Source organism: Hirundo rustica, chromosome 7, assembly GCF_015227805.2.
Source record: "Hirundo rustica isolate bHirRus1 chromosome 7, bHirRus1.pri.v3, whole genome shotgun sequence".
NCBI classification, from domain to species: Eukaryota; Metazoa; Chordata; class Aves; order Passeriformes; family Hirundinidae; genus Hirundo; species Hirundo rustica.
In genome coordinates this window covers 33,563,763-33,588,196 of record NC_053456.1, presented here as the reverse complement: position 1 = coordinate 33,588,196, position 24,434 = coordinate 33,563,763, and the positions used below count along the sequence as shown (strand labels likewise).

The 24,434-nt window shown below is 43.0% G+C and overlaps 1 protein-coding gene across 12 annotated transcripts in view; it reads right to left on the bottom strand.

Annotated features, from left to right (window-relative positions):
* Positions 1–22,629, bottom strand: part of UNC80 (unc-80 homolog, NALCN channel complex subunit) — a 132,967-nt gene extending 110,338 nt beyond the window's left edge. For 8 of the 12 annotated variants that reach the window (XM_040069060.2, XM_040069065.2, XM_040069061.2 and 5 more), the window contains exons 1-8: positions 22,334–22,629; positions 20,979–21,027; positions 13,733–13,889; positions 12,537–12,835; positions 9,958–10,081; positions 8,087–8,160; positions 7,458–7,597; positions 2,826–3,087 (exon numbers count right to left, since the gene is read on the bottom strand). In XM_040069060.2, coding sequence (XP_039924994.1) covers positions 2,826–3,087; positions 7,458–7,597; positions 8,087–8,160; positions 9,958–10,081; positions 12,537–12,835; positions 13,733–13,889; positions 20,979–21,027; positions 22,334–22,425 — 1,197 coding nt within the window. In that variant the 5' untranslated portion in view covers positions 22,426–22,629. The remainder of the gene's footprint in view (positions 1–2,825; positions 3,088–7,457; positions 7,598–8,086; positions 8,161–9,957; positions 10,082–12,536; positions 12,836–13,732; positions 13,890–20,978; positions 21,028–22,333) is intronic. The other 4 variants (XM_040069067.2, XM_040069068.2, XM_040069071.2 and 1 more) reach the window with 2 other exon arrangements.
* Positions 22,630–24,434: the final 1,805 nt, after the last annotated feature.

Genomic DNA, 24,434 nt, shown 5'->3' with positions numbered 1-24,434 from the left:
AAGTGCAAGACTGTAGCAGCTTGTGATCATCTGAAGGTTCCATATCCTACACCTGCCCTAACAGTGAATTCACTGCATACAAGTGCATACAGCTTTCCTTCACCACATGTCGCCCAGTCTAAAACATGTTTACACCAATAAGGCAGAGAGCACTCATTTTATTCACACTCCATCCATCCCCCCATTTTCCCACACAACAAGGAATGCCAGAATGCTGCACTGAAGCTTTTCTTTGCTATTCGGCTTACCAGGCAATACATGGAGGATATTCCTCATATCCTCTCAATCCCCACTGCTTCAGCCCAAGCTTATATCCAAGATGTGATTTTACACACACAGACCCAACAAGAAGTGTGAGAGTTTTGCTGAGGCTCAGGGAGGTGGCAGGATCATCAGTTTACTGGTTATCCTGATAAACTGCAGAACAATAGAAACAATGTTGATTTGCCACCAAAATCTACTGCTCCTTGATGTGATTTACAGGCAGATGTGTTTGTCTTTACTCAGTTTTTGCCTGCCACTTGATATCTATCCTGCTGAAACACAGAGTGCCAATGTCTTTGAGAAGTTATTGCTCAACCTTTGAGTAGAAAGGATGGTACTGTGTTAGGAATTTCAGATCTAGACCAAAAAAACAGGCTTTAAGCATAGCCCTGTGTCAGAGGAGCTTGTGAAGGCTCAGCATACAACCCCTTGTGTTAACAGAAAGGACAAACCCTAGCTTTTGGGAGGTGGCATTCTCTGCTCTGAATTATCAGAGAGCCTTGTCTGATGAAATTTAATGTAAGAATAGCAGTAAAGTTCCTACAGCTGGCTGGGATGAACCAGAGCCAAGCTGCTTCTGTGTGCTGCACGGGTTTCAGTCCTCAAAGTTGTAAAGAAAGGGGGCATGAATTGAAAGTTTTGCTGGCTGGAAAACCATTTCACTTCCTCCATCACAGCTGTTCTGCTTAACAAATTGGAACCCTGGAACGGGATTCTATTTTGATGAATTGTGGCAAAAATACACTGGACTAACACAGAGGTTACCAAAAGCAATCAAAGTCAGCCTTGGAGAGAAGCATGTCCTGGACAGAGTCCTCACATTAACAGCTACAATGTACCCAGTGGAATTTCCAAATGGATTTAATAGAAAAATATTAGAGAAGAGCAATGGAGTCTTCTGCAAAGCAGTCTTGTGCAAGCAAAATAGCCTAGAAAAGCAAGACAGAGCCAAGTGTGTGAAAGGAACAAAGTATTTTACAGCAAAAAGAGAAGAACCAGGGCAACACTGCTGCAGCCAGTGCCCATGGAAGACAATCTCATTCACATTGCCTCTGTAAACCACTGACTGCACTCCCTGTTGCACTGGGAGCTAAACTTGCTAATATGCAAAACAACCAGTATGTTTTGAGCAAGAGCAAAGGGACAGTACATGCATGGAAATAGTAAAACACATCAACAGCAATATATTTCAGTTTTTCCCTCCAGGAGATGATATTAAGGAGGGTTTTTTGTACACCCACAGCAATTCTATAAAATCTCCACACACAGGTAGATTAAGATTGAATAATAACTCTTATCACCTGGCCTAATGGAGCTATGTCAAGCTTTTACAGGGATTGAACATGTTATAGAAATGGAACTACAGTATAACACTATTTGAACGATACGACTGCTACTGAGCCCTTAGAACCACAAGTAACCACCAGCTCTCATAATAACAACAAGAATGTCCATGAAGTCCTGCGATCTAAAACTAATAGTAGTAATATTTACATCATTTATGCTTGTCTTCTAGATTTTGAGAATCTGGGGCCTACTGGAGAAAAGATATTTCACCTTCCTTCCAGTCAAAATCTGTCAGAGCCCTGAAAGCGGCAATTTTAGGAAAAACACCAGGAATTCTGAGATTTCCAACTCAAAAAAAGACATTTGATAGCAAAAAGAACAGGTCTTTTATTTGAGTGTGCCATAAAATCGGATGGCAAAAATAGGATCTCTGCTATATTTTGTTACGCAGTTCCATCAACTAAGTAAATCAGCATTTGCAGCTAAAAGCCCACATGACAGGAAAACAGGGCACAACCTAAAAGTAGCACAAGTCCACAAGGAGATTAACTAAAACTGCAATAACATTCCATTTTTATCCCCGGGACAGGTGAGCAACAAAAAATAAATAAAAAATTTAGGCTAAAACACAAAGATCTTTACTGCACCAAGGTCAGTAATACAGGGTTCATTGTCCAGCAAACAGGGAGCAAGCATCGTCCAGCAAACACCTATTAAGACAGTTTCTCTACTAAGAACTTTTTGGCAAAAATAAAAGTTATGTCATAAGAATAACAGCAGAAGAAGTAGCAACATGGAGAGATTTTGCTCATTGCCACTGTTTTCCAAGTCTAATTCAATAAAAAAGCTAATTCTAATTCAATATTCTAACATAAGTGTTTGTCTGAAGTGTGCACTCCTGTACTAAATGCAGCTCCTTTTCTCTCATTTGAGGGAGTACACTAGAGAAGCTCAGTGGGTCCTGACCATTACACTGTAAGGCAAAGGCACTGGTAACCATTTCTTCTGACAACTGGATTAGTAAATTCTCACATTAAAAACTGCTATCCCAGATCACCCTAGATTAATTACCCCAAATCAACACTCCAGCATTCAGCAGTCACCAGCTCTGACCCTCTGCATCAGATTCTGCCTTTAAAATACTCATGGTTCTCAGGGTTACTTTCTGAATCAACTCAAGTATCTGACCTCCGTGCAAGTGAGCTAATACCAAAGCAGTGCACATCACTACTTGTTCAGCAATCACTTCACGGCATCACCAGAACAGCAGTTACCTGGGTTTTGTGGGTGTTCACCAGAGAGGGTGCGGCAGCCACCATGGAGCTGCTGCGAGGCCTTGGCAAAGGGGTGATCTCAGGCTCGGGTGGCTTCTCGGGCTTCTCCTGCAGCATGTGCCTCAGCCTCTGCAGGTAGTACATCAGGGACCACTGCGTGCCTTCCTCGGACCAGTGCGGCTGCAGCAGGCAGCGCAGCACCGCCACGTCGAAGTACGTAGCATAGCGAGACTTCTGGCACGGCGGGATCACCAAGGACACCCTGCTCCGAAAAGCAGGAGTAGAAATGTTAGTCATCAGAGAGACCCCTTAGGCCTTCTTAGACACTCTGCATGAAGAACTGACTCTTTGGGACTAAAGGTACTTAATGGAGGAAAGCATTATTGAAGACATGTAACTGGATATTTAGCTTTCACATCCCCAGAGATTCCAGTACATGCTGTTAAGTGTTTTCTTGGATAGGGCTGATTTCTTAAACTGTGACCTGAAGGTAAGCCTCCTCCTTCAGTAACTGTGTGTCCTAGGGTAACTTTATGATGCTTGTATCCCCAATCGTCTGTTCTGTTTGTGCTGTATATTGAGTCCTGCGCCTTTAAGACTGGTTCTAAGAGCAAGGAGAAGCGTGGAGTTTGTTTTGAGAAAACTGTCTGACTCCTCCACATTCTTCTCTGGCTGGGCTGTTCGGTGGAGGTTTGGAGAGACTGCAGGACAGAGATTTCTTTTGTTTTTAGTTAGTTTCAGCTAGCTAGGGCAGAGAAGTTCCCTGGACTGGTTTTTTTTTTCCTTTTTCTTGGAACTGTTTAAACCTGCTCTGGACTGAAAACCCAGGGGAGCACTGGGGGCTGCACCTGCGGCCCACCGGGGCCTGGAGCTCGGCATTTTCCAGCAGCGCCGGAGGGACTGGGACTGAGGAGAGACTGAGAGAGAGCCGAGCTACACCCACGGCAAGGACTTTCTCAATTTGCCATCTCACTCCAGAAGGAGAGGTTTTATTGTTTCATATTATTCATTCTTTATACTTGTATGCACTTCATTTGTTTAGTAAAATGGTTTTTTCCACTTTTCTCCAAAGAGGTGGTTTTTTTTTTTACCGGACCGGTTAGAGGGAGGGGCCACTTGGGTTTGCTTCCCAGAGGGATCCTATACAGGGGTTTTCTCCCAAATTTGTCCCCAAACCAAGACACTGTGCTAACTGAATAATTTGTTCAGTAGGAAACAGACAACCCTTGAGCATCTGCTGTTCTGATATTAGTAATAAATTTTTAAGAATGGTTTACATTTGCACATATGAGGCCTTGCTTAAGAAAAAGCAAGCAAAGCAGGTAAGTTAGCTAACATGTTAAGCTAATTAAATTGATTCCTACCTAAGTAGAAGTTACTATTATGGGCATTCTTTGCCGAGGTGTTCTAGAGAAAAACACCTTTTTAAGCCCTCACAATAATTTTCTTGCCCTACTAATTTCCCAAAGGATTTTAATATGGAATTTCCTAAGTATTCTAGAAAATATGCACAGAACAGCAAGACTGCTGTAGTGAGCTTCAAAACTGAGAATCTAGAAGGCATCTATATGTCATTCATAGCCAATCTCCTTACAATAAAATGCCCCCAAACTTTTTATTCCTAATCTTTTATACCACTTTTCTCTCAGCAGAGTACAACTGGCCTGATCTACCCTCTGGACAATCACTAGATGTCAGGAGACCACCTGTCAGGAAAGAAGCAAGTGAAAGGGAGTCACAGGAATGAGAATCACATGGTAAGAGAAGGTGTGAAATCCTGGGGGTGGGGCAGGAACTCCGGAACTCTTTTTTTTCTGTCTGCTGAATACACATTTTGAAAGTTTCCACTCTATATAAGAAACACACCTCTGTGACAGGCTTTATTTCCAGGATTTTGGGTTTCTATTAAAATTAAAGAGTACTTTCACGCACTATATTCTCAGGCATTTGAGAATCATCACAAGAACATAGAGTTGGAGTGGTGTTGCTTGTTTTGGTGGGGTTTTTTTTTGGTGGTTTTTTTGTTGTTGTTTGTTTGTGGGAGGGTTTTTTTGTGGGGGGGGGCGTTTTTTGCTTTGGGTTTTTTTGTGGGGGTTTTTTTGTGGGGTTTGGGGTTTTTTTGGTGTGGTTTTTTTGTTAAAATCCATTTTTTATTATCAACTCTGTGAAACAGCATACAAACAAGTGTGGACAGGTCATCCCCACCTCCAGCTAGGTACCAGGACCTTCTGAGCAGATGGGTCCAAGGTCACCAGTCCAGAAAAGCTTTTGGGAACAGCAGCAACACTGACCAGTGCATGTGTAAAGTGCTTTGCTGGATCTCTACCCTGCGCCTCCAAGGCAGGCGTGGAAGCGGCAAAGGAGACAGAAATGTGCATTGAACTGACACCAGCTGGAATCACACAAACCCTGCTCCATCTCACGCACATGGAAACGGGAGCAGGTGTCAAGGCTTGGATCAACACATGGATCTAGAGCTCCAGCTTGCAGGAGCTGGTTTGCTGCCAGCCCCACAGGCCAATGCTGGAGGCACTTGGCAACTGCAGACCAGCCTGTGTTGGCATATGCCACACTACACAAAATACACAGACTCAAAGTTTCTCCCCCAGTGCTGTACTCCAGGTGAAAAGGCTGCAAGTTTTACAGCTTTGGAATGAGCTGTTACAAAAACCTGAAAAACCAAATTAGGAAAGAAAAAAATGTGAAATGGGAATATGCTGTAACATTTCCCCCATAAACCTGATGTGAAGGGTGGTTTTGTTAGAGTTTAGGTTGTGTCACGTAGATTTAGCCTGCAAAAACCCAGAAGTATACTCAAATCATCCCAGCAAAGGAAATATAAGCTGTCATCCCAGTAGGAGTTGTGAGAGGTGATGCATTGCTCCCCGGTCTCTGCAGGACCCTGAGCAGTGTGTGGAGCTAAAGAGTCTTCCATGCTCCCCATCTGTGGCACAGGCAAACCTGAGGCATGGCACAGGCTGAAGCAAGGCATGTTCTCCTTATGAAATATTTGTAACTTAAGCCCATCCTGCAAAGTCTATTTCCCAGGCAGCCTGTTAGCAGCTGGATAAAGGGCTGTGGTTTATTTGCTTCAGGATTTAACTGTATCATCTCTATATGGAGAATATACTGAGGGGAGGAGCAACACTTAGCTAGGATCAGAACAAGCCATTTGTTTAAACAGCTCTGAAGAACCAGAAATTTAACTCTGTAGTTCATTTAGAGGAAAATTCAGTGCTTGTATAATCAGCTCATGGTTGTCTGTGACTGCAGGGAAAGTGAAAATGCAGCCTTCCTTCAACCCCTGGCCAAGGACAAAGGAATACTTTGGCTGTTGGTAAGCAGAGTAAACAACATTTGTTCCACAGTTATCTGTTGCTTGGCAACCAAAGCTCCCTGTACAGTTTTAACTCATCAATGAGTTCTGCAAATGAGGAGGCATAATGATGCTCTCTTCAAAGCCTGTCTCAAGCTTCATCCCCATGGCAACCACCAGACCCTGCTTGACAAATTGATCACCTGATTCTGTCTTAAAAGGCTGCTTATTTTTTTTACAGCTGTTCACTCTCTGAGCAGTAGTGTTCACACACAGAAAGGCAGCTCTGTCCCCACCTTCAGTTTTACTGGCTCACGTTAATACAAAATAAATACAGATCCAGAACTGACAACAGGCTTGATTAAAAATCCCAGGGGAAGCTTCCTGACGGTATATGAGAGCTTTAACAAATAACTCTTTCCTTTGCACCAGTAAAAGGATGCCCTGAGCTCCTATTTGAGAGATCAGAGCTGTTCTTAGCTGATACCCAGAAAATCACTCCATCCTGTAATTCTGTCACTGTAATGAAGCCATTTCTTAAAACTGCAGTGTTTTGGACATGACATTTCTCAAAAGAGGTAAGCAATAGGACCAGAGTTCTCAGGTGTTTAAGTGACATTCCTAAATCCATAGAGACTTTAAATTATAGCTCCCCCCCTCCTCTCCAAAATCTCTGAAAACACTCATCAGCTTGATTTACTTTATGGCACCACTGAGTGTCCAGCACTACTGAAAATCCAGTTCTCCCTTTTTGTGCCCAAACCTGGGTGAATTTATCAGTGCCAAGCTGGAAACCACAGCCTGAGCACTGCAGGACAATTTGGAAGTTTGCATAGCTGTGCTTCTTTATTAGTCTGCTCCTTTGGGTCAGTAGGCTAAAGCCAGCTACGCAGCAGGATGCAAAGGAGGCATAATGAAGGCAATGCAGAGAGGCTTGCAAGAATTCTTTGTTAGGGGGAAAGAAAAACTGGTCAGAAGGAAGCCAGATAATAAACCTGTTGCCTGAAGCTGAACCTAGCCTAGAAGGGGTGAACCTGAAGGTTATTTTTTGAGTCTTTAATTATAAGGAACTAACACTTCTAGAAAAGACCAAAGAAACTGTCCCAACAGGTCAGCTGGAGATTTTCCTGAAGAAAGCAGCATTAAGTAACAAGTGCTGCCATCTTTTTCATCACCCAGAGTTTTGTTGAATTAAGAATTTGATACAAACATCCATCACCCTCAGCGTGTCCAGACAAAAGTGGATTCAAGATGGACCTGTGTGACCTCCACTACTGAATCACATGAGCCCAAGTTTCTCCTGAAGGTCTTTGTACCTGGGATGTGCAGTACTTCTCTCCTGGGAGGTTTGGGAGGATACACTTCCATCCAAGGAATTTCCAGGATGACAAGCTGAAACAGAAGCCTTTGGAGGTATAGGATCTGGCTGCGTTGTCTCACAGACCACCTGTAGTCCCTTCAGACAGTTTTAAAAAAGAAAATAGGTATATAAACATATTTATCTCTCCCATGTTAGTTTTATACCTGCAATTTGAGCTTAGAATGACCGTTCCTTACACCAAAATACCACGGAAAAACTGATCAAGCCTGGGGCTTCTTAATACAAGGCACTGTACAGGCAAAGGATATATTGTACATTGTACACATCTCTTTGCCCAGTGATTTGGCATGGAAGGGACCTTAAAATCAAGCCCCTACCTTCCTGCCATACACAAGATCAGGTTTCCATCCTGTAAGACAGGATAAGGCCAAGGAGATCCAGATAGATATACCCCATACCCTTTGGTTCTACTGCAATCAAGGTAGGGAGCCTTTGCAGTGAAGAGCTGTGAATAACAGCAATTTCTGGAGATGGAATACTTTAACTGCAAGTTCTCTTTCAATACTTATTCCCCCCTCCCTCAGCACCTTATTCAAGCTTGCCAAATCTTAGCAGAGAGTTTACCTCAGTACGTCCACTGTCCAGATTAGGGGATTCACAAGTCATGCTCTGATTATTGGTGGGAGAACTTCTCTTGGCTGAGAAAAGAAGTCAAAGCAGGACATTTCAGGAAATGCCTCCGACACTATAATGTACCTATTATAAAGTATTATAATAAAAGGATAAACCAAAAAACAAAGCCAGCATCTATCTGCTGCCAGCTTCCTAGGCACTGGTCACAGGCATAAAAAGAAAATAGGACTGGGTTAGGTTTTTCAGTTCCTCCCATCAACAACACTGTGTACTGGAAATCTCTATTTCTTTTAAAATAAATTTGATTATAAATTTCATCCTAAATCCATTCACCATCAATCGTGTTTTCCTGTGCAGAGCAGTGCCTTTTATTTTGGAATTCTTCCTCCTATTTGTACATATATTCAGGTCCTTTTCTGGGTTACATCACTCAAAGCATATTGTGATTCCCAATTTCCCAAATGCCTGCAGCACAGGAAATACATGGATGTCACACAGAAAATTTGATCTGTAATACTGTAGCAGACCAAGGGTATCACACAGACTAGGATGACAAGTCCTGAAATCCTGTTGAAAGCTGTGCAGATATAACTTTGAATAAGACTGACTGCAAAACAAATACTGCAAAGCTTCCTCATTAGAATTTTTTTATTTGTTGTTTGAAGGAGAATTTAAGTAAATTTGACTTTCTTTTTTCCTAGTTTGAGAAAATGCTAAGATAGCAGCATCTTCCTAGACATATAAGATCTCATTCCAATTAGTATTTCTGTCCTGCTGAAAAAACTTTCAAAACATAACGGAGCATTTTCCTTTCAGACTTTACTTCTGAAATTATTTTTAGGGATTTTCTGACTACACACAGACATATAGAAAAAAATCCAATAGTCAAAGAAAACTTAGGACTAATTCCCTTTGTTAGTTCCAGGGCTGAAATACCGTATTTTTATTCTAGAAGCAGAGGGACGAAAATCAAGATGTAAAAGACCCATTTTAAATTGCTTGGAAGACCTGAATCTTTTTAATTCTGGACTGTCCCAGTAGGTCTACAAAGTCTTTAGAACAAAATATGACATCCAAAATGACTAGTTATCAGAAAAATTTAATTTAGTGAATTACATTTTCACTATGGTGAAAATTACAGTTCCATGCTTTTGAGAGCTGGAAGCAATGCTACAGCAGTATACCTTGCTCACTTTCAGGAATTTCACCTTGCATGAGTTATAAAAAGTTATTGTCTAAAACTTAACGGTTAAAAAAGGTTTTTTAGGACAAGGCCAGACAAAAAGACTTAGAAGCCAAAGCCCTGGAAGCCTAAGCACCCAACTCCAATCTCACTATGGCTGAAGCACAAATGAAAAGCAACTCCTTCCAGTGTCCAAAAGTGAATTTACAACCTAGGCCTTCATTGGACTCCCTTGAAACTCTTGTTTTCTAATTTCACAATGTGTTGGAAATCAGATTTTAATGGAACAACCACGTGTGTGCTCTTCACTGCTCATTTTTGTCCAGTGCCAGTTTGGGAAAGATTTCCTTGCTCACGTCAGGCTGCTGTGTGGTATTGCCTTTGCCCTTCTTAGCTACTAAGGAAGATAAGGCTAACAGAAATTATATGATGCTAACAGAAATGATAACTCTACTGAAAAGTTGTGATGGTTCTCCCATCTCCTATTTAATTATTATGCAAATGTCAATTGACTCTGAAGGGAAACAACCTTAAACTACTCTGCAGTTTGACTAGTTCCTGCAGGATCAACATATTCCTTCACATCCGATGGCTACAGAATGTAAGGGCAGCACCAGGCAAACAAAGGGAAAGGTTTCCCTGATCTCAGGAGCAACACTGCCATGGCAAAGTCACACACCTGTAATAATGTTCCTGATGGGCTTTACAAGAGCATTGAAGGCAGAAACTTCAGGCTGCCTGTGTTCCCACATCGGCTGCCAAATGACAAGGCCACTAGCCAAGCGGAATGTCAGGTCAGACTCCTAAAAAGGAAAAAGGAAAGAATGTTGTTTCCAGTCTGCAAAGACTGTCCTTTCTCTGATGCACAGAGCTTACAAGAAATAAGTGGTACCACGTGCAGTTGTCCAGTCAGTATGTGCTAACTCAAGGGCTACTGGCAATACTCAGCAGGCTCTGTACATGCCAACCATGGCTAGTAAAAAATTATGGAGAAATTTCTGTGATTTTTTGCTAGCTATATATGGCATATATATCAGTCCAAAAGTATACAAAGGTTTTTTTCCAAATAAAATTTCTATTCTAGTCAATGAACCCTGCTTTCCCCAAGACATTCAGCTGTAATAGAAAAAGGCATTCCTGTCACAAAGTATCCTTTTTAATTATACATAACCACTTTATGTTTCGCATTCAAGATCTACTTTAGGATTTATATTCTAAGACTTGAACTTCTTCCCCAAATGAATATACTAAATATTAAAGCATCACTTAGAAATTGAGGAAACATCTTACACTTGTGTATCACTGTTTTACATATACAAGCAGCTGAAATCATGTAAATTAGTACACAAGTAAATCTTAGCAGGATCAAGGTGCAGCTATGCACTTACTCGACCTAATGTCAGATCTACATTAGGAGACACAGATGTCAGCATAGCCCCCGCTATCCCCATATGGCAAACAAACATGGTGACAGCAGTTTTGGTGGTGTAATTATAGGTGCACAACACTCTCCTATGGAGACAGTCCCAGATGCCTTGGCAGCTGGAATGGATGACGCAGACAGAGCTAAAGGAATGGCAGGAACCCACTGCTTATAGCTCTCCAGCCTTCCTATTCCCTACCCTCTGTTAGTGCTCTCTCATCATAATCAACTCACAAGCTTGGCTTAAACTAAGCTTGGTTTCAATTACTGTTTACACTGACAGCAATTTGCTAGGCTTTTAGACCTGCTAGCAGTGAAGTTGCATTTTCACTTTGCACTGCTAGCTTGTAGTGACGTGCCAACACTTCTACCTACAGCTATGCAGTTAGAGAATTACATGCATCCTCCAAAGCCTGATTTAAACACATTTTGCTCAAGATACAAATCCTCCCAGAAGTTAGGAATTCAATAGTTTAGGTCTGTCTATTCAAACATGTGTCATCTTGCTTGAGCATTACTTTGGCTACCTGATCAGGTAGTATTCTTCCTCTGAGACTTACAAGACACTGAGAGGATAAAGCTCACTTAGTGAACCATTTACATGCCTCATTTAACCTCTTTTCTGCACCTCATTTTGATGACAGAAATGTGCATGTTTTAATCAGCTTTTCAGTGTTTATCACCACAGTATTCCACAGATCTCAGAGATTTTCAAGGTAAACTTGAGACACTGTTATTAACCCCATCTTGAAAACAACATGCCAGAAAGATTAATACAAAAGATTGCAATTCCAATCTCTAATAGTCAAGGTCTACCCCCAGTTCAATTCCATTTATTCAAACAGCAGCCTGCATTTTTGTGTGCAGCACTGGGAAGAATTCAGTATTTCTTCCTCTCCTGTCCCATTAGCCTACACAGAACTAGTAAACAAGTATGAAAAATTTGGGCTAAATAAATTAAACACTGGTGTACTGGAACCCAGTAGCAGAAGTAGAGAAGAGATCTAGTTCTCCACTCTTGCTTTTACCTGCCTTAATCAAAAGACTGTCCTTTATCTCCTGTTCCTTCCTACCTTCTTTAAGTGCTGCAGCATAGAAGGCAGAATTAGAACAGATAGCCCCATCACTCCATGACTTTACAATCCTTCTTTCAAGGTCCTACTCTTTTTCAAGGCCTAGCTGTAAACATAAAGGCTAAATGGCAGCCTCCCAGAGACAGAAATCAGAAAATGAAGAAGATGCGTTTTCATCACATCACTCGGCAAAGCTGATGCACTCAGCATAAAATTAACAGAGGAACCCCAGTAGACAGGAGGCCTGCAGCCTGCTTCACACTTCAGAACAAAGGAATTTTCCATTGCCTTTACCACTGCCATGCTTAAAACACCATCCTGGTAACCAGCACCAAGATGATTAGTAATGACAACAACAAATCCTAGTGGCAGCCCCACGGTGGAACCCCTGAAAATCTAGCAAGGCTTTTCTGAGCAATGGCTGAGAATCACTGGAGCAAGTTAAAGCTCATAATCCTTTCTGCAGTTTTCAGGATCCCAGAGACTTCACAGGGGCCATAGACCTTTGCTGTTCCCAAAGGCTAAAAATGGCTCACTTTGTATTTTTCTGTCTTTATGTCTGTCCGATGCTGTGGTGATTGCTCACGTCACTGGAAGGATTTCTCCCCAATGGCAGCAGTATTCTGCCAGCTTGGTAAAATATTTCCAGTGGTACCCCAGTGTGCACTGCAAGCTGAATTAAATAACAATCATAAAGACAGAATCATTCCTTTCCTGCTCAGAGCTGTCTCCACACCAGAACCCCACCAGTGTACCACTTACTCTAATCCTGTGGACAAGGGGAGCAAAGAGGAACACAAATAGCTCTACTGTGGCCATGGAATTCTGGAAGAACTTCCTTCTGTTATTCTCCTCCTCATCAGTCGTGGCACTGGGCCGGGGATGTCCTGGAGATCCTTGGTTTTCAGCCTGGTGGATAAAGGCACTACTGCTCCCTCCCCAGCCAGAGCCTCTGTCTCCTCCAAATCGCTCATTGCTGCAGTCCTGAGGAGCCTCCAGCAGCATCCAGTGAAGAGTGTGAAGAAGCTTTGTTTCAGCTACTCCAAGCTTATCCTGATGTCCTGTATGGAAAAACACATCACAGTATTTTAAAGGGTTTCCATCCATTATATTGTTGAGCCTGTTTCAGAGTTGCACTGGAGGCTGGACACCCAGCTCCCGGATAAGCATCTGAAAATTAAAATTCTACAATTAAAAGCACCAGCATTCTGTCTCATTATACTTGAAACCTCCTAAATCAAAAGCCTCCATTTATTTCCCAGCATTTGGAGTTCAGTCTCTGCAATGTCAGCTGCAGGGCATGGACAGCAACACAGAAACAGAGTGGTCCCAAAAGAAACTAACTCAACAGTCTTGTCTGTTTGACTTTGTTGAGTAAGACAAAATGCCAGTGAGCACGGCAAGGTGCTCAAGCTGTGTCTTGTTAATGCTCCCTACTGGCATGTCTCAGGAAGCAAATTCCTGCTGAAACCACTGCTGAAATCAGTACAAAAGTGAGTAAACTGGATTTGGATCTGCCTCTCTGTTGTCTGATTGACTATCTGCTGAGAATCACATGCATTGATCTAAATAAAAAGAAAAACAGGAAGAAAACCCCCCCAAAACATGAAGATATTAAAAGTACCTGCTGCAACTGACCACTACAGCATGCTTTGAAAGAAATACATATTCCTTCAAGGAATCCACACCTGCTGAGTGCTAAAGTAAGTTCTATTATTGCTGGGAAATAGTTAGCAAAATGTCATTCAACATCTCTGAGTCTTCAGTTCATCAGACAATTGGGGAATTTTTCACACATTACCCTTCTATAAATGAGAAAGACAATCAAGAAAGGCAATCCCCAGAAGAAACTAATTAGGATTCTAAGGATTTAGGATCAGTTGGCACCCTGAGCAGCAGTCTGTCATATTTTAACTGATAGCTTCAATAATGGAAAACAGCTTCACATGAGCACTAACCTAGCTTGTTCCGGTTGGAGAGCAATGTTGCAGTGCAGTGCAGCACATGAGGGAGTGCAGCTTGGACAAGCTCCCAGCGAGAAATGCTCTGGATGGCTTCAGAGAGAGCTGGAGAAAGGCCATGCAGCTTGTTTTCTACTAAAACTCGTTCAAAAGACTAAAAGGTAAGAACAACAACAAAAAAAAGGCATTGTGTCTATTTCTGCACATTCCTTCCAGTACATGAACATCCTCTTTAAAACCTCTAAACTCTAATTGTATAACTGAAGCAAATTTTACAGTATTTGTCCTGAAAAACACAGACTGTAACTAAAGCTCACCAGACATATGAACATACTTGACTAAGAGATGAATAGACCACGCAATATATTTTTTTCAATGTAAGAGAATTGAAGCAAGTATCATCTGGGTATTAGTAAGTGCCGACATCAAGCCAGACTTGCAGCTGTACTGGGTAAAGCCAGTAATCCTGACTTTAGAGTTGTGCTGGGCATGCCAGTAATCCTGTTAGAAGTCACAGGAGCTAGGAAAGCCTGTATCTGTGAAGCTGAGTGCTGGATATCCTTAAACACACATGCTCTTTCAGTTTAGGTTAACATAAAGGGCAAACCACTAAAGGTATATGGGCCTTAGGAAATGTTTTCACACCCTGCCACAAAAAATAATCAGTGTACAAGATTTTTTGTCGAGCTACAATGTACTGGTTTTGTGAACGTTTATGAAGCTGATGGCTGCAGCAAGTTCATTATTTCCACCTCAAGCAACACAAAATAAAGCTATCTGCTGCTGAAATCCCTAAGGAAGCTCCTTATTGTTAGTTGCTCCAATCATTTCAATAAACTGTTGCTCTGATCAGATACCGAGATCTCATTATAGGTCACAAGTGCAGTTATAGTCCTTCACTGAAGTACTTATAGCAAAGATAATGACAATGCATGTGCTTGCTATAAACCAGCTTAACCTCATGGCTACCTATTTGCTCACAAGCTGTGTCACCAATTTTATCAATCTCTGGGCAAACAAGTAACTGTTGCCCAAAAGGTGCTTCAAAGGCCCTCACTCCAGACTCAAAGCTCATCCTGCAATACTACTCAGATCAATTTTTTTCTTGTAAAGTTGAGGGAGTGGTAATCAGAATAGTTAGAGAGAAGAAGAGCAAAATGAGCATGTCAAAACATGCTCTCCTGAATGAGCAGCCACTCCCAAGCATGGCATGCTAACCTGTGGGAACAGGCACCCTCCTGCCTGTCCCAGCAGCCCAGCAGCTGGGCACATTTTTTTTCAGTCTGTGGTGTGGGCAGACATGAGCTCCTCTATCAAGAGGCTGGGAGTGTCCTGGTGCAGGCACAGTGCTGCACCACTGTGGTTTTACAGCATCCAGTTCTGCTCTGGCCAGCACAGAGGCACAGAAACACAAACAGAAACATCTACCCATTAGAGAAGACTGAGACTGTGCCGACAGACTGAACCCTGAAATACCGACAAGAACCATCAGAGCTGCCAACAATTATCAGTGTGCAGAAGGTCACACTGCCCAACTACTAGAAACACCAGGTTGCAGTCAGAAAACGTAATACACTTTCCTTATGGCTGAAATTGGAGGGCATTTGCTGTAATACATGGAGAAAACACTGGCTTCCTGAAGTTAGTCAAAGATAATGTGCCATGAATCATGTTATCAGCAATATGTGCTTCTTAGCACCGGGAATGGATATCCTGTCTGATATACTAGGGAAGGGATGCTTCAAGTCACCCTTACAGTGATCTGCTGGGAGCCACAGCATCTGAAAGGAAAAGAGGCTCCTTCCATCCAATCCTATCAGTTCAGGAGTGGGGGAAAAATGAAGGGATGCTGATGCTTTGAAAGCTTGGACAGAGACAAAGTACCCATCGTAAGGCCTGACTATTTCTGGTCCAGTCAGGATTCACAGCAGGACAGAGAGTGCATTGGTATAAAGACAACAGAGATTTAAAATAAGTATTCCAGTCAAGGGAGCATTACATAACAAAATGGGGGGAGAAAAGAGATAAAGTATCCCCAGAAGCAGAACAAGAGGTGTATTGTTAAAAATACCACAAAGTTTGAAAGAGCCGGTGAAAAGAGATTTTAATTCATTTTTATCAAAAGAGGACAGCACCTTAGTCATTGCTCCAGCCACACACCTATTTCCACTCATCCATCAGCTCTGGGGATCACTGAATCCTTCCTTCAACCAAGCCAAGCCTCTACACAAGCCAAGAGGAAGACCAGTAGAGAGGTAAGTAGCTCCTACCCATGTTAGTGAGCTGAAAGGCCTGCCTGGCACCAGTGCTGGCTGAGGCATATTGAATTGAATGATCTCATCTCCAGCACAAAAGTCAAACGATAAGCTCACGCTTTAGTAGAGTTGACAAAGCTGTCCAGTTTGCAGGGCAAAGGGATAAAAAAACCCAAAACATGGGGAACACCAACTCTGTTCTGAAGCGTGACAGAAGACACTTTGTTGCTCCCTGGCTTCCTATTCAAGGTCTCATTCCTGGGTACTCCAAGGGCATCAGGTAGAAAGTTCTCCAGCAATTGCCTTCTGCAAGCTCTGACCCACAGTCTGCGAGCTTCAGAAACTCAAGAGGCAGCTAAGGAATTTGCAATTACGTCTTTAGACTAGGCTTGTATTTATCACAACATTTTGGGCTGTTGAGCCCTTGTGAGGATTTCCTTATGTGATTAGGCACCAAATTCTTCTGTTCTTTCTAGGCCTGAGCAGAAAGCTAAATCACTACAATAAAAGATTAGCTTCTGGAATAGCTTATGCGATCACAACATCTGAAACAGAAGTACCGTATGCTGGAGAAAAATGCAAACGCAAAAGCTGCTGTATGGAAACCACTGCGTGCCCATGGCTGCTACAGGCCCTGCCTGGTACAAAACTGCTACTGTGGATGCACAGTCAGCACACCAACTGATTGGCACTAAGCCCCACACTGAGAACTGTCACAAGCAAACCAACAGGAACACGCAGTTCTTTGGACAAGGTTTCCTGTGGAATTTGCCTGGAGCTCTCCATAAAGGTGCAGCTTCTGTCTATAGCAGACACTCGAGATGCAAGGTCCTGTGTTGCTCCTGGAGAGCCTCCTTTTTGGTGTGCTAGGGCTTTACTCTTTCAGGACCTGCTACAGGGAATACACAGACACTGGGGCAGAAGACCTAATTTTCACCCCACATGAACTAAGCAACTGCTGCTACAGCTGAGAGGAACTCCATGCTTAAATAAGAAGGCTAAATGAGAATGTTTGAATAAGCTCCCTGTAAATGAGACAGATGACAGACACTGTCATGCTATGGGTATGTCTAGAGCCACAGCCTCAGGGCTCCAGCTTGGCTAAGAAAACAACTACCTACTTACAGCAGGCCTGTTCATGCCTGCAACACCCCACACACACCAAAGGCAGATAAAGAACATCTGCCAAGGGGATAGTGAGGGAAGTCAGTGCCTTGGCTGGAGAAACAGTCCCTCCCAGCAGTGCTGTGTGTGTGCTCAGCTCCCTCAGGACCACTTACAAGAGCATTTTTCCTTTTAGCCTAGTGGTGACAGCTGTTTTCACAGGGGGTGGTGGCCAGCCTTGTCTGGCTGCCTTCCCACTGCAGCTGTTCTCCCTTTACCTTCATCTCCACCAACACCCAAAGGCATCGCCAAACACCTAGTGCCCAGGATCAGCCTGTGTGCCACTGTCTGCTCTGTCCTATACCGCTTGTCTAGACATCTTCAGGCTATCTGTTCCCATTTCAGCAGCATCCTGGCTGGGCTTTCTCATGGTTTCCTAAACGGCTTTGCTTGAGTTGCATCAACTTCCCCTGCTCTAACCCCAGGGAAGCCGTACCTGCAGTGAACTGCATAAGGCAGGAAGAGGTCAGCCAGGGTTGACAGAGGGTACCCAGAGGTTCCCAGAGTTTACCTATGGAAGCTCAGCACCTCCTGTTACACCCTGGAGTGCCAGGGAGTATCCCTACAGGACTGCCCAGTGCTTAACCCCGTGGAGGTAGAGAAGGACCAAGGCAGAAACACAGAGAAATGGATAGAGCTTCTTGAACTCGAGTCCTTGGAGGGGACCTTACTGCTCTGTCCTTCCAAAGCTCAGCCTGCATCACAGAGGAAAGCTGGAGTCACTTCAGGCTGACTGGAAAGAGCTTGAAGTGCAGACAGAAAATACTGTCAGTCTGGGGCAGGTCCACTGAGCAAGGAAGAGCACCTAGAAAGATCTAGGAACCTAGGAATTCATCGCACAAGGGATGGTAAAACATCACTGTTTACTAAACATAGCAAGAGCATAAACATCCACAAGTAATGAAACACAGATGCCAAAAACTTTACTTACAGAAATTCAGTTTTCTGCAACCATGTCCATTGGCTGGATAAAATAAAGGTGGGCTCTTTCTGAACTTTGTTCCATAGCTATACTTACATATATTATCCATAATAACAAAACATGTAATTACACTTTCAAAAACAAAAAAGGAAAAAACCAAACAAAACCCCAAAACAAACAGAAACTTTGAATTTGCAGGATCCTCCAGAAAAATTTGAATTCTTCTATGGACAATACAAACCACAGCAGAAGAATTTAAGCATATCTTTGAGTTCCTTACAGTGGGAGAACAGGCGGAGATGGTGCTGAGGGCACTCTTGCCCCTGATGTGTTACAGCTGTGTTAATTACCAAAGAGTGGTAACAGCCTTGCCCTCACAGCTATGGGTGCTAAAAGAGTGAGTTAGTGCTGTGAGAAGGAAGGAAGAAGAACGAGAGAAAGAGCCAGAGCTGTGTAGACCCACTCAGGGGCCTGCAACATAGAAAAGGTATGAAACACTTTTAGATAACAAGGTACTGATACTTGGAGCCCCCTTAAGTTTTTAAAGGAGCACTCTCGAGAGCTGTGGCCATCTCAGCAACGACAACACCTTACCATCACCCAAAAAATGCATTACCTTTGTACAGTACTCACATGCTTTCCTGTGAGGTCATTTAAAGCTTTGACTCATGCATATTAGGAATGGCCTCGTGTCAGGGCAGAAAAACTTCAGAATGGGGAGGAGGAAGAAGATAAAATCCATACTGAGGCACAAACATATTTAGATGTTAAGACAATGTCTGGGGGAGGGTATTTACCTCTAGCTTAAAGGCTATTATTCATAGACCAATTGAAGTAAATGTGATGGCGCAGGTAAAGCGAACAATGCAATGAAAGGGCCATTTTTTCCCCTTAAGTATTAAGGTATAAAGAAAAGTTCAAAGAAGCAATGCAACATGCTCTTGCAGACCAGATGCTGTACTCACTGAATCTCAGACTCCAGCATTTGCTTCCTCAATGCACAATATGCAGCAAATTCTACTGCAGCAAGTTTGGAGCCAAGTACAATAATAGAACACTGCACAATGTTGTGTCATATGCACTGCCAGACAGTTAACAGCCTATAGACATGCCTACAACAATTCTGCCTAGAGAATTCTAAAAGGATAGATCATGTAACAGGTGCGTAGCTTCGTTAGGCACACTAGCCAGTACGGGGGTGTTAGATAGCCAGCAGGTTTCAGAAGACAAGTCAAGTACCTGTCAAGTTCCAGAAACCCTGTCGCACCCATGCACGCAGCATTCTGCTGCTCCACTGGATAAAATAGGAGGTGTTGGTGTGGGCAGACATTGCTGTGCACCAGTAGGTACAGGAAACGGACAAAGCAGAAGGCAGCAAATGTGTCAGTTCAGGCTTTAACACAAAATTCCTCAAAACTAAGTTCCACCTTTCAAAGTTTTCTACCATAATTCAATCATTATGTTAAGAACTGGAGAAGAATCAAGTTCTTCATCCAAGAGGTGGAAATTTATTTTCACCTTTATGAAATCTTCCACCTTTATGGATCTTTATGAAATGCATTTTTTTCAGAGCTCCCTTTCTCTTGGCTGAAGCATGTGATTTATGTTGTCTCGCAGTTTAGGGGTTTTTTGGGGTGCAGTTTGTTTTTCACACTTAGTAAATTCCAGTATGCACCCACAGAAGAAAGGTGTTTTAGAATTAGCCTCGGGGACCTGATGCCAACGGCACAGCAGGAAGCAAAGGAAGTTACAGGCAGAGAGGTACATCACAGAGAAGGAAGCTCTGTCCCTCCACCCAACCGTGACAAGCACGAGCCCACAGATGAAGCCACAGCCTCAGATTAGAGGTACTCCAAGGCATGGCTCCTGGTAAAGGACATAAGACAAGCAGCTCCATTTTCCAGCTTCTCAATAATCAGATATTGTCAGTAGGTGTTAGCCAGTGATGATGCCTTATGCTGCATATGCTAGAATCGAACATTTCACTCGCCAACCACTAAGCAGCACTCCTCTATCTGGTATCTAGCAAAAACTCTGAAAAATTTATGGATTTCTTAGAAGAAAATGACTCAGTAACAGAAAAAGCTTCTCCAGCCTAATGCCTTGTAAGAAGGAAGTCAGAAAATTGTTGCAGAGCGACCTAAGAACTTAAAACTATTATGATACATGTCCAGACCAAATTTTTCCACTCTGTCAAGTTTGGCTGCAATTGACTAATGTACTTTAAGTAATCCAAAGACCAGCAACCATTCAAGGAATGCTGAAATTCTCTAGATACCCATCTTTTTGAACTTGCTTCATGTCTTCCCTTTTTCTTCCTATTTGGCAGTAACTTAAGGCTTTATTTGAAGTACAATTAGAGATAAAAGTTATTTGTATCTGCACAATAGCCTCTCCTTAATCATTCTGATAAGATATGCTCCCTCTGATTTCCAGTAGAAGTGCTTCCCATGTTGCACAATGGTAAAAGTATTATTCAAAGCCTGTCAGCATTGTTTAGATTTTCCATATTATAAGCTTGAAAAACTTTCAGCAATCACAAATAGAAATGGCATCAACTTCATGCAAAAGCACATCCACATAGGATGAACTGAAAGGTTAGACCCAGACTGTCATAGCTCCATGTGTTTATGTAATTATTTATTTTATTACTATAGTATTACTAATGAATTACTTATTACTAATATCCAAATAAATTCTTTTGTTGTGTCTAAAGATGGATATGATACTCAAATTCTCTATATGGGAACAATTTCAAATCTTTCACGTGATACAAGTACAAAATGAAGCTGAGTGGACTAAATCCACGTCTGTGTAATCTGAGAAGCTTGCCAATGGTCAGATTGATTTGCATGAAAATCTAATTACTTACAAATGTTGAAAAAGAGACATGTGTACATACCACACACGAAGCTTCATATTGTTTCCCCAGTTTAGGTCTCAAAAATGCACTGAAAGAAAGGAGAAGAAGCATTAGAGACCCAGAACATCAACATGTATTTCTCTTAGCTATTTTTAGGATTCTTGTCATGTCAGAAGGTTGTCAAAAGGCTGAGAAACTCAATGTAGAGGAAGACATAAGCCAAAGCTATGTTCAGATACCTGTTGATGACGTCTGATAAATGCTGTTATCTTTTCCAGAAGAAAAATTGCCCATCCTGATATGTCAAGAGGTATTTAATTCAGCCCACTAGTTCCCAGGGATAAGATCAGACAATTTTCAGCCATTTTACCTCAGTGAAAGATTTTCAACATATTATGTTTAAAATTTATTAAATATTGAACTTTGAATACTGAACTTTGCCTTGCCTCTATTTTAAGCCAGAGATCACCTTGCCAGCTCTGTATTAAATATTTTTTCTGCACAGCTGCTGATGTGGAAGGCTTATGGTGAAGTGTAGGCCTGTGTGCTGCATGTAGAGAACACCCACCCTCTATCATTCTCCTCCAGAATGAGATCAGAGAAAATATTAAAAAAATAATCAGGTCACCTTACTGAAGGTTGGGGGTTTTTTTTGTTTTGTTTGTTTTTTTTATTTTATTTTGAAGGACACTGAATGTGGCATAAGGGGATTTTGTGACTGAGGCCTTAAATTAGAGCCACAACCTTCAAATCTATCCTCTCCCACACTGTTTTCAATTTAGACTCTTGCTAGGACAGGAGACTGACAGGATTCAGCAGGGACATAAAGCACCAGCCACACATTCAGCTATTCCCTCACACATCTCCAATTCCTCACTCTCCAGTCCTGCGAAATAAGGTGAGACTTTGACGTGTCTGTCTGCATGTTGACCTCTCAGAGCATAGATTACACTTCCAGGATGGCTGCAAATACAGAAAGAAGCCAAGCTGCAGGTCTGGTGCAGCAGACTGCTGGATGCTGTTTCTGGTACAAGAAGCTCCATGAGTTCTCTTAAAAGATGGGGGATGGGGGGGACAGACGATAGGATGGGGAACATCGGACAGGGAGGAAGGGAAGGGTGAATAAAGAAACAGACATGGATGGTTTAAAGTCAAATCAAGGAGCTGCCCGGGACTGCCACTAGCTTAAGCTGCCTTGAGACCTCCTCCCACACCCGATACACACAGATTGCTCCATACTCATTACAAAACCCAGGTTGTTTTTTTTTCACGCCTTCACGTTGCAGCCGCAGTAACAACCGCATCCTCCCTGCCACCGGGCAGCAGCTGGCCCGCACCCCCCTCCATACTTCCACTGCCCTGTTGCAGCGGTATCCCAAGTGCGCTGCCCTTACCTGGTTTGCCTCCATAGGAAGGTCTGGATGGGCAGAGGGATGCCACGGCCACTCTCCTGCTCCTGGCCCTCCGAGCTTTTCCTTTTCACCATGGTGCCGATGACAGCTGCCGCAGTCTCGGCAGACGCACCAGCCGGGATCTCCCACGGCCGCCTCTCGCTCTCCGCAACTCTTTACCCTCTCCCCTCCATCCCCCGCAGCCCACCCCCTCCCTCAACTCCGCTGGTGCAAAATGGCTGCAGAAGGCAGGGAGGAAATTAGGGGGGGAGCGAAGATGTCCGCGTCCTTCAGCTTCCTCCGTGCCTTCAGCACCTCCCTCTGTGGACAGCTCCCCGAGCCCAGCGCCCGGAGCGGGCGGGCGGTGACGAGCGCCGGGAGGCGGGCGGGGGCGGCCGAGGCACCGCCCGCCAAACTTCCCGCACCGCGCCGGCAGCGCCCGGCCCGAGCAACAGGGCTGATGCTGCTGCTGCCGCCGCCTCTCCCCCCGCAAAGTTAGGGAAACACGACAGTCCGCAGCGGGAGGGAATCGCACAGCATCCCAGAGCCTTCCTGAGAGACCGACTTCCTCCCTCTACCCCCCTGCCTTTACCCTTCCCCGGTCCGCCGTCTTCCTCCCTCCCTCCCAAAAGGGGAGAGAACGGAATCAAGTCATAAACCCTCTCTGAAATTGAAGACTGGGGCTGAGAGCAGAGGAACTTTTGGGTAGTTATTCCACAGAAGAGCCGAGAGAGCGGTGGAGAGGATGGAAGTGCCAAAGCAGATTTACCAGCGTTTCCAATTAGACACCAGGCTGATTTGATTGATACAAGCATGGGTTTGAGTCAGTTCCGCTGGAAATATTTCTCAGGCACTGTTAGATTAGCACTCCTTCTCTACCTAGGGATGTCAGAGGATAGTATACTGCAACAAATAATTAATAGAATAAAATGAAAGACCAATGCAAGTTCATCCCAAACAGTTTTCACTGTTTCAGGGGAGAAAAACAAAAACAAAAAAAGTGACATTCTGCATATGAAAATACTGAAAATTTAGAGAGATTGTAAAACAAACCAAGCCTATAATCATCCCTGTCTTTCAATCTTCCTACTAACTGTTAGGCACCAAAAGATTCACCAAGATCATTCCTTCCTGGCAGAGGAGCTGAACAGATGAACAACATCTATTTACTTCCTTACAGGTACTTTAAGGAAAGGATTTGCTGAAAAATCCAGTGTCACTACTTAGGTAATTTGAATTTACTCCCACTGGAGATAACTTTTTTTTTTTCTGGTGCCCAAGACAACACTTCCTTGCAGTGACTTAGGCTAGTCTTGATCTCCAGCCACGGAGAACAGTACCTTATGTGATCTACATTTTGCTAAAATCCCCCTCTTAAACAAAAGAAATACTACAACAATTAACTAGAAGGTAATCTCTTAAATAAAAGATAGGCTAATAATGAACTCATTTTTAAAAAATAAAGTTTTTTTCAAGTCCTGTAATGTGCTATGAAATTATCGACTAAAGCTGTTATGCAGCAACAAATCTGAAGTCGAACTTCTTGGAGTTATAGTCATTGTCAAAGAGGCAAATCCCTCTTCTTCAAGGAAAAGTATGGAGAAAAAAAAGTTTTAATGCTACTTGCAATTAAGGAGAATAAGTGAAGTGAGCTGTTGAGGCCTGAAAAAATGCAAGGTCAGTGTCTTCCTGATGGCTGTTGACAATAGCACTAACCAGGACTCACAGCTTCCCACAGGCAGAAGGATTGCTATCCCTCAGACAGAGAGAAAGTTGTAGGCCAGGGGTGGTTTATCTGATTATTATTTTAAGTGTTGTATAGTCTCACTCTCAAAATTAGTGCCATTTAAGTCAGTGATAATATTTACCTACCTTGAGTTTAAGGCAATTGCATTCTCTTAGTAACTGGCAAGCACAGTTCGGATGTGTTCGGTTCAGGGTTTGTTTTATTTTAAATGGGTATCTCTCTTTAGTCCTCCTTTCAAGAAGCAACCACAATAGTTTCCAGTTTGTCTCTCTAAGGCTAAACTTATTGTTCTCATACTTTGCTATGCAACAGCGCCAAACTACAGCCAAAATTTCCTAATGACTTTCCTGGTTGACA